The sequence below is a fragment of the Platichthys flesus genome, chromosome 3 (genome assembly GCF_949316205.1).
Source record: "Platichthys flesus chromosome 3, fPlaFle2.1, whole genome shotgun sequence".
Lineage (NCBI taxonomy): Eukaryota > Metazoa > Chordata > Actinopteri > Pleuronectiformes > Pleuronectidae > Platichthys > Platichthys flesus.
In genome coordinates, this window is record NC_084947.1 from 6,508,144 (window position 1) to 6,517,825 (window position 9,682).

The window sequence follows — 9,682 nt, forward strand, 5'->3', positions numbered from 1 at the left end:
AGCTGGACCAGACGCTGTCTCCCCCTCTACACTGAGGCACTGTGCGGATCAGCTTTCTCCATTGTTCACGGACATTTTCAACACCTCACTGGCTGAATGTGTTGTACCCGCCTGCCTGAAAACATCCACCATCATCCCCGTTCCCAAGAAGCAGAGGATCACAGGCCTTAATGACTACAGACCAGTCGCCCTGACCTCTGTAGTAATGAAGACCTTCGAGCGACTCGTGCTGACCCACCTCAAAACTATAACCAACCACCTCCTCGACCCGCTGCAGTTTGCCTACAGAGCCAACAGGTCCGTAGACGATGCAGTCAACATGGGACTCCACTTCATCCTCCAGCACCTCGACTCCCCCAGCACCTACGCCAGGATCTTGTTTGTGGACTTCAGCTCCGCATTCAACACCATCTCTCCAGCTCTTCTCCGGGACAAGCTGACCCAGCTGAGCGTGCCTGACCCCACCTGCAGGTGGATCACCAACTTCCTGACCGACAGGAAGCAGCGCGTGAGGCTGGGGAAGCTTGTCTCTGACACCCGGACCATCAGCACTGGAGCCCCTCAAGGTTGTGTGCTCTCTCCTCTCCTCTTCTCCCTCTACACCAACAACTGCACCTCCAGCCATCCCTCTGTCAAACTCCTGAAGTTTGCCGACGACACCACCCTTATTGGATTAATTTCCAATGGGGACGAGGCCGCCTACAGAGAGGAAGTTAACAGCCTGGCTTCCTGGTGCAGCCAGAACCACCTGGAGCTGAACGCTTCAAAAACTGTAGAGATGGTGGCAGACTTCAGGAGGAGCCCAGCCCAAACCGCCCCCCTCACCATGTGCGACTCCCCAGTTAAAACAGTGGAGTCATTCAGATTCCTGGGGACGATCATAGCACAGGACCTGAGGTGGACGGAGAACATCACCTCCATCACCAAGAAGGCTCAGCAGAGGATGTTCTTCCTGCGGCAACTGAGGAAATTCAGCATGCCGCGGAAAGTGATGGTTGAGTTCTACACAGCCATCATTGAGTCCATCCTCACCTCATCCATCACCGTTTGGTTCGCTGCCTCCACTGCCAAGGACAAGGGCAGACTGCAGCGGATCATTCGGTCAGCTGAGAAGGTCATCGGCTGTGACCTGCCGGCTCTCCTAGACCTGTTCCACTCCAGGACCAGAAAGAGAGCAGGCAAGATCATCGCTGATCCTTCCCATCCCGGTCACCACCTGTTCCAGAGACTTCCATCTGGGAAAAGGTTCCGGGCCGTCAGGACTAAAACCTCGCGTCACCTGAACAGCTTTTTCCCCATGGCAGTGGGGCTCACAAACAAGCCCCCCCCATCACACTGACTCTGCTGACCCCCCCCCCCCCCCCACCCTCGCACATAATTTATAACACTACATTATTGGCACTACCACCAATCTTTGCACCTTAAAACCGCACACAACACATTTACTGTATATATTATTTTTTCGATATTGTTGTTTTTTATATTGATGTTTATATTGCTCTATATTGTTGTTTTTATATTGTTGTTTGTAAAGTGCACCAACCACACCAAGGCAATTTCCTGTATGTGAAAATATACAAGGCAATAAAAAGAATTCTGATTCTGATTCTGATTCTGAGATGTCAGCAGCCATACTGAGGACGTTAGCTCCCTCACATTCTCTTGTGGTCGGTCTTATGTGCTTCCCATTTGTTTGGGGACTGATCATTAGTGCAATGGTTGCCACATGGGATATCTGGCAAGACATTAATGGTTTGCCTCTTGTCCCTTCCCACCTCCGAGACCCAGATAAGAGTCGACCTTCCATGACCTGGATGTTACCCCAGGGTTTCTCAGTGTTTGGTGTGCGAGGAAGAACGACCACGACATGTTGCAGAGGCGAAAATGGAAATTTTAATCTCACATAGTAGAGTTCCTATAAAAAGTAAAGCATGCAAAGAAATGCTTGCCTTGTAAGTGTTCCCCTCCAGTTAAATATTTCACAAAATAAATAAATCATTACAATACAGTCAAAACACAGTGGTTAAGTATGAAACATTTGCTTTAAATGTGTTGTATCCTCTATTATTTAATGCTGTCACAATAAGCTGACGGATCATTTCTCTCATCGTACTGTAGTCGTTTTTTTTCTGTCCCCCCCTTTAACGTCTCGCAGGAAAGTATGGATTATAAATAACATCTGGAGACACTTCTGTATCCACTACAGTTCATTAGCTGGGACACTGTCTCCTGTGTTGTCCACATTACACACATACTCCAGTTACAAACTGTTTGGCACAGAGAAAAAAAAGGATAAATATTGCGTCCTGTGCCACAGAAAACACAGTTATCACCTTCTCCCACCAATTCAAGAACGGGACCTCAGTCCAAGTCCTTCGCGGAGACCACAGTGTTAGTGCCTTGTTTCCCAATGAGAGCTTCTCCAGTGAATGTCTTTTATTTTACAGCTTTTTATTGAAAACCTCTCTGTCCAGTGCTGCGTATTCATCCCCCCCCCCCCCCTCCGGTGGAGCTCCCCAGCTCACATCATAATTGGAAGGAAGTGGGTGGCCGTGTTCTTCCTGCGTGTTTTCCTCCCCTTGAGCGGCCTCCCGTGGACGTTCAGACCCACAAACATCTGCCGCTTCTTGTTCTTCCACTGGGCCGACGCGTATGTGTTGTAGCCGTTCTCCTCGATCCGCTCCTTCAGGGTGCAGTCCACGCCAAACTCTCTCTGGGGAAAAACAGCAGGTATCGGGTTTCAGTGTTGTAACCCCGACGTGTGAGGTTAAGGCAAAACACGGATCATTATCTTGTGCAAATCCACTGCGGTTGCACATGGAACCGTGTTTATTTACTCCTCCTCAATCTACACTAAATGGTACTCTGTGTTCTTGTGTGGAAACTAGTTTACAGTTTGAAAATTGCACAGCTCTGCTGGAGGTTCACGTGCCTGCAGTCGCCCGGTTGGGATTCAGAGTCGATGCAGAAACGACGATAAGGCCTTTTTTCGTTAAGGACATAGAGTATATGACACTATCTCTCTCTGGAGCATCCACATTGACTATTGACTGAGATACTGACCGCTCCGTACAGGTCTCCCTTCCTGCCGATAGCCAGATAGTAGTTGCTGCTCAGCCCTTTGATGGCCACCACTCCCACGTCCACAGAGGTGATTTCCAGGACACCTAGGATTCAGAAAAAAAGATCTTTATATCATCATGTATCCAGCTTTATCGTGAGCATCAGAGCTCCTGTTTCATTTGTGCAAATAAAATGACATTTCAAGAAAAAATGAGGGACAAATTTCAAACTCATGTGACAGAGGAAGTAAAGATAATACAGTCTTTTCCTGACTCGTCTTTGCTGTTGATAAGAGAACTCAACAATTAACATTGGGGCAACAGTCCGAGGTCGAGCCCTGGAGAGTCTAGACTCAGATTGGAATATGTCCATAAAGGTTTATGTCCCTTTAGTGAGAGTATAATGAAAAACAACATGTTGCATTTTCTCATTTCAGGACATTTACACGTGGGAACTCTGTGTCTGGTCACAATTATTGTTTGAGCACATTTATCCTCTCCATGATATTATAAGGTTTCTTTACAACCTACACCTGCGTAACAGATTCCAGCTGCGAAGGCCATTTAGTCTGAAAATTGATAGGTTGAGTCCCCAGAGGTTCTCAGGCTGTTTATATTCTGTTTGGTATTTAGGTTTCCAAGTCCCTACGCAAATAATCCAGGTTCCTCACAGGTTATTAGAGCGGCTAATTTATACCCAAGTTAACAAAGGGATGCTTTGGCTGCAGACAGCTGGGGTTAGTTGTGTGGTCTCAGTATCAGAGGTCAGAGAGATATAACTTCCTAATGTGTCCTTTGACCGCAGAACCCACTCATCTGGTCTTGTGCTGTTGTGTGTGTGTGTGTGTGTTTGTGTGTATGTGAGCCATCCCGGTTCACATGGCATGTTTGATTTCAGGACTCCCTCCCTGACTTCCTTTCCACACTTCCTGTGAGCTGTCGTTATTTTATCCCGATAAGCACATATGTGTGCACACACACACAAACACACACACAACCACACAGTTCATGACGTGGGGGTGTGAACTCCACTGAGTCGACGACATGCTTTGATCAGCTCAGCAGCCCCTCCTCTGTCTGATGACTGTTTGTGCGGCAGCCCGCTCTGCTGTCAGGCCCACTCTCCTGTGGCTGGGGGGCCTCTGGAGCTGCCAGCCTTGTACATGTGAGTGGACAGTGGAGGAGGCAGGTGTGACCCCCGAAGAACAATCGCTCTCATAAAAACACAGCAGCTTCTCTCCTCGTCCGTGAGGTCCTGACTGTATCAGTTTCTAGTTCAAACAGTGGCACCTTGGGGCAGTGAGGCCTGAGTCGGCAAGGCGGTGGTGGGGACTGTGACACAACGGCCATTGAAGATCTGAGAGGAGCTGGTTTCTGTATGGGATCGGGTGTCGGGTACGGAGTGAGGATGTAAGACAATCTATGGCAGTCTCTGGCTGCTCTGTAAACATGGGAGGGATGAAAGGAAGGAGAACAGAGGAGGACAGAGGAGCCATGACAGTGAGACTGGGGGTGGAGGGAGGATTAGAAAGGCTGTAATGATCACTGATCAAAGTCAGCCACCGGAGGCAGGGGCGAGACAGGTTGTGTACACACACACACACACACACACACACACATTACACACACATGCACACACACTGCTGCACTCACGGACACACATGCACACACACATGGTCAATGTGGTAGCAGGTGAATGTGCACTTGCACACCTGGCTGTGAAACTGCAAACTCTCCATTCACTGCTTTCTGATGAATGCTCCGCTTGGCCCACAAAGGCAGAGTAATGAGCGTAGGGCTGCAAGTTTTTGGAAAAGGGCAGAGGAGAAAACCTGTTCTTCATTTAGCTTCTTGCAGATTACAAAATTAAGCCTTAAATGTGACGGCGATGCTTTGTAAGGGGTAAAGTTTACGAACCACACATGTAAAAACGTAGCCTAAAGTGAGCCAAGCCAGGCTCAGCTGTTTACTTGGAGGGAAAGCAGAGTTTCTCTTGCATGCTGGTTGCTTTTTCCTAATGTGTGGCTTATTTGATACGCTCTGTTTGGAGTTACAACAGTAAATGGTGCGTTGGTTGGGGAATGGAGGCACACAATGCCAGTGAGAATTAAAGGTGGTTTTTCCACAGTGGGATGCCAAAAAGCATGTGTTATCCAGCCTGTACTGTTGTTCTTTCTCAGCCTTGCTTTGCCTCTTAGATGTCCGGGTCTGCACAAAATTATGTTTTGGCAGATAAGTTAAAATGTACATTTTGATTGGTACCATTCCCGTGCAGAAAAAAATGGAGCGGAGTGAGGCATAAACCAGGATATATAGTAATAACACTTGATAAGGACCACACTGACTGTATTTACACAGAGCGGATATCCACCCTCTTCCCCACCTCAGAGGAAAGCTATACATCTCTGTCCTCTAACCTCCACACCAGCCCCATCTGCTCTGTGCCATATAGAAGGCTGCAGCTTTGATTAAAGGAGATGGATGCACACAAAAGTGCACTTACACATGCATCCATATATACTATGTATACACTCCTTGAGCCGTGTGTCTACAGGCATCTTGCACACATGGCCCCTATACTGCACATAAGTACAACTGGTGGCCTAACAACACAACTGCACACACACACACACACACACTCACACAAGTCTGTTACCGCCAAAACCTTATACCTGAATCTCAGCAACATTTTATTATTCACCCAGAGCTCCCGGTTGTAGGTTCATTCAAGAGAACTCAGTTGTGAATCATGGGTATTTTAACTACACACTCGGGGCCGTGCAGATAGCTACTTAGCTGACTTTAAGATAATCTCAATCCCTTCCTCTCCGCCTCTCTGTAACCTCAGCACAGACTCCCAGCGGGTTGGAAAGGCATGTGGGACAGTTTTGCGCTGGCATCCCCATAAATCTGTGGGAGGCTGGATACCAGTTCCTTAACAGACAGTGAGCCGGGTTCCTTGCGGGGCCACAGGCAGCACCAGAACCAAAGCCTCCACATCCCGAACACCTCTCTGAGACATACTGCGTATACATACACACATGATTATGTATTTACATTTATATATGTTGCTGGAGAAAGGAATAGACGTCATCCAGAACTCATCACCAAAAAAAAAAAAAAGGAGTACATTTTGTCACTTCAAGGGATCATCAATGGTCTACAAAGGACGTCAGCCCTGGGATCATGTCTAGCCCCAGGGGCCAGAGCAAAGACTGAAGCTACTGTTGTGTAGTATCCTTTACCATGTGAACCTGATATGAGAGTGCATAATCCACACACAGTGTCCCCAGACCCCCTCAGGATACAGCTTTTTGATGGCACCACCATTGATACTGAAGACGCACCGGCTTTGATGTGGCCACAATGATGATCAGCCATGTCATTCATGAACTTGTGCCTCCTGAGAGTCTCTCTTTCACCTCCCTCCCTGACGCTCGGTTCACGCTAACCCAAACCCACTTCTGATAAAAGGAAACCTCTGCTCTCTGAAAAATGTGACTTTGTGAATCGTTCAAAATAAAAAATAGATCAGACAGGGGAGGTAGATAAAGTCTTCTAAACAAATAGAGGGGTGAATTCACACAGTCAGACACACGGTCAACTCAAACAGAAACTGCTGATGAAGGAGGCAGTAAAACAACATTACGGCCAGTAAATAAAGTTGCTTCTGTCGTGACCTTGTCAAAACAAACATGTCCTTTGACATTCTGCCATTTCCCCTCAGTCACTTTGATTGAATGTGTGGTTTAGGTCTCCCAAGAGGATCATTAAAAGCTTCCATATACACGCCATGGGGTCGGGGGACGGCGAGGAAGAGGGAGAAAAATGAGGATGTGAGAAGGGGAGAACATATATGTGTGTGTGTGTGTGTGTCTTTGTGAGTAATAAGTGAGCACATGTGTTGTCGTTGTCTTCTATATGATCACACGCCCTCAGGAGGCCGGGTACCCACCGGCTGACATAGGCACACACACGTAGCTCAGTGGGAATGCCAGGACACTAATGAGAATGCCATTTTACTGACTGATATGCCGAAAGAAAAAAAAATACAACATGTAATCACTTTAAAGACGCGTTTCTCCCAGGGAGCAAGTCAAACTACTTTAAACAAACGTCTGATCTTTGACTGAGGGTATGTAATTTGCTTGATGCCGGCTGGCAGGCGGGCAATCTGAGTGGGAGAGCGAGAGAGAGAGAGACAGACGAGGAGAGGCAGAGATGGTCTAAAAGCATCAATGAGGCTGACATACATGTCCTCCCCCCTGCTCCAGCCCGGGTCTTCTGTGCGTGTTATCAGCGCTGTTTACCCTGGGCTGTGAAGACCGCCTGATAATAGACGGGTTATCTGCCCCTGCTCCTTTTTAAGCCATCTGAGAGCTACCACCATTGTACTGAGTGTTTGGACAGGAGAGATATCAGTGGGATGTCTGGTTTAAAACAGAAAGACGAGAACGCTTCTTCCAAAACTTCCAAACCAGGGGACAGACCGGTGATCTCTGGATGTTTTTATATATATTAAAATACAGTGTTCAAGCCATGTTGTGTATAAATAGATCAAATGTGTGCATTATGAGCGCTTTCCTCTAATACTCTTTCAAATGAGCCACATTTCAGAGGCTTGATTCAGACTTGATTCCTCGACTCAAAACCACCGACAGGTGATTCTATGTTTTCTTTTATATCCTAATGCTGCAAAAATCCCAACAAGACCAGAAAAAAGTTAAGAAGTTTTGATTGCAGAAACTAGAAGCTTTTATTTTGCAACAGAAAGTGGCCTCGTCTAAGATATAGAAAAGGTTCATATCGACTTTGGTTTCTGGTTTAATTCGGTTTCTAGTTTTTGCATGTTTTATTATTTCATTTTATTTTTTTTACATTCAGATTTTCATTCATTTCATTTCATTCATTTGGTTACTTACTGAGAGGGTCATCCTTGCTCTTGGTTCCACTGACTGTTCCATTCTTATCAATCCTCAGGAAGAACTTCTGGAAAGAGAACAGCTTCCTCCTGCGTATATCCCCTTGGAGGTGATTGTAGCTGCGCACATGCCGACCCTGCGCCCCTCCAGTCCGACCCAGAGGGCCCCCTATGGTCCTGGTCCTGAAGGCGAGCTCAGTCCCCGAAATGTTCAGTGGAACTCTGAGCGCTCGTGGGTTGGCGAGCCTCAGTCTTTCTCTGCGGAGCTGATGGCAGGCCGCCCCGGACAAGGAAAAGGAGAAAAGCACCAGGGCCAGCAGGAGAGGCAAAGACAGAAGGGAATGCAGTGTGGATGACCTTGGTCTAGAGTTGGTCCCAGAGCCAGAAAGAGCCCCTAACCCGGCCCTGGAGCAGGACGAGGCAGAGGCAGCCTTACTCCCTCCAGCAGCCCATCTGATCATGGTAGTGTGCTGTGTGGAGGACTAGTGGCAGCCTCAGAGCCTGGGACATGCTGCTGGGGATGAGGAGAGGCACGGAGGGCAGGGAGGAAACCCCTCCACAGTCCAGGCTGGTTGGAGATGGTTCGGATGCAAAGTCTTAATTATTCAACTCTGAATTTTACGATGATGATCAGTCTTTATCTGCCAAATAAGTCAGCCTGAACGAGCAAATATTACATAAAAAATAAAAAACAGCAATTAGTGTGTTTCTTATTTTTGGCTGCTCCGGCGTGACCCTCGCGTTTCCAAGCAGGTGCTCAAATCAAGAAAAAATTATATTAAAGTTCACCGATATCCCAGGAGAGAGATCAAACTCTGTAGATCCAGTGAGATCGAAGAAAGCGACACCTCACAATCTACAGTCGACTGGTGCAGGGACGCATCTTCAGACTTCAGTCGGAGGAGGAAAACAGGATTCAAGACTTAAAGAGGAATGTTGGTCAGTCCAGACGCATGTCAGATAATACATGTCTTCTTCTTCTGCTGCCCTGCTCCTCTCTCTCTCTCTCTCTACCCCCAAATGACTCCACCTTCATACAGCATGGTGATAACGGGCATGGGGTGGTCTCTCTCTCTCTCTCTCTCTCTCTCTCTCTCTCTCTCTCTCTCTCTCTCTCTCTCTCTCTCTCTCTCTCTCTCTCCTCCTTCGCCTGATGTGAATATTCCTGAAGACTCTTGGTTACATGATCCCTCCCTCCTTTACTCAACTTCCCCTCTCACATATGGGAGCAAGTAGTGTGTGTGTGTGTGTGTGTGTGTGTGTGTGTGTGTGTGTGTGTGTGTTTGTGTGTGTGTGCATGCCTACACACAAGCAGCTCTAACTTCTGGAGTGAGGGGTGATAGCAGGGTTTATCTGAATGGATGCTGCAGGCCAGGAGGAGGCAGTCTGGGAGTATTGCAACAGTCTTGAACTAATGATTAATTTAGTGGTTGATCAAAGAGTGTTTGTGTTTTCACTGTGCACGGTTGTAAATAAACAATCTGCTCGTGGCATGTCTGGTTCATTTTTGTGAACCAGGGTTAAGGAGGATGAATATCACAAATTCAAATGGAGCCACTTGTTCCTCATCAAGATGTGATAATCCCAACCAGTGGCCGTCCTGCTCGGCCTCTTCAGATAGAAATCATATTAAGTTACTGTTTGCCCGGTTGCCGTGTGCATGCTGCCTTATCATGGCCATCTTGCTGAGGCCTCTCTC

The 9,682-nt window shown here is 47.4% G+C and overlaps 1 protein-coding gene across 1 annotated transcript; it reads right to left on the minus strand.

Annotated features, from left to right (window-relative positions):
• Positions 1–2,521: 2,521 nt before the first annotated feature.
• Positions 2,522–8,774, minus strand: LOC133948493 (fibroblast growth factor 10-like). The gene is made up of 3 exons (XM_062382278.1): positions 7,985–8,774; positions 3,064–3,167; positions 2,522–2,713 (listed from the first exon to the last, which is right to left on the minus strand). Exons 1-3 carry the CDS (start codon positions 8,442–8,444, stop codon positions 2,522–2,524), a joined length of 756 nt encoding a protein of 251 aa, XP_062238262.1. The 5' UTR covers positions 8,445–8,774.
• Between the last annotated feature and the right edge of the window lie 908 nt (positions 8,775–9,682).

Bases quoted from the DNA above. Each gene is read 5' to 3' on its own strand.
- LOC133948493 (XM_062382278.1), bottom strand. From the start codon at position 8,444: ATGATCAGATGGGCTGCTGGAGGGAGTAAGGCTGCCTCTGCCTCGTCC. The intron at 3,168-7,984 runs GTAAGTAACCAA...TCTGAATCCTAG, and splicing joins GAGCAAGGATGACCCTCTCA to GTGTCCTGGAAATCACCTCT. The intron at 2,714-3,063 runs GTCAGTATCTCA...GTTTTTCCCCAG, and splicing joins AGGGAGACCTGTACGGAGCG to AGAGAGTTTGGCGTGGACTG.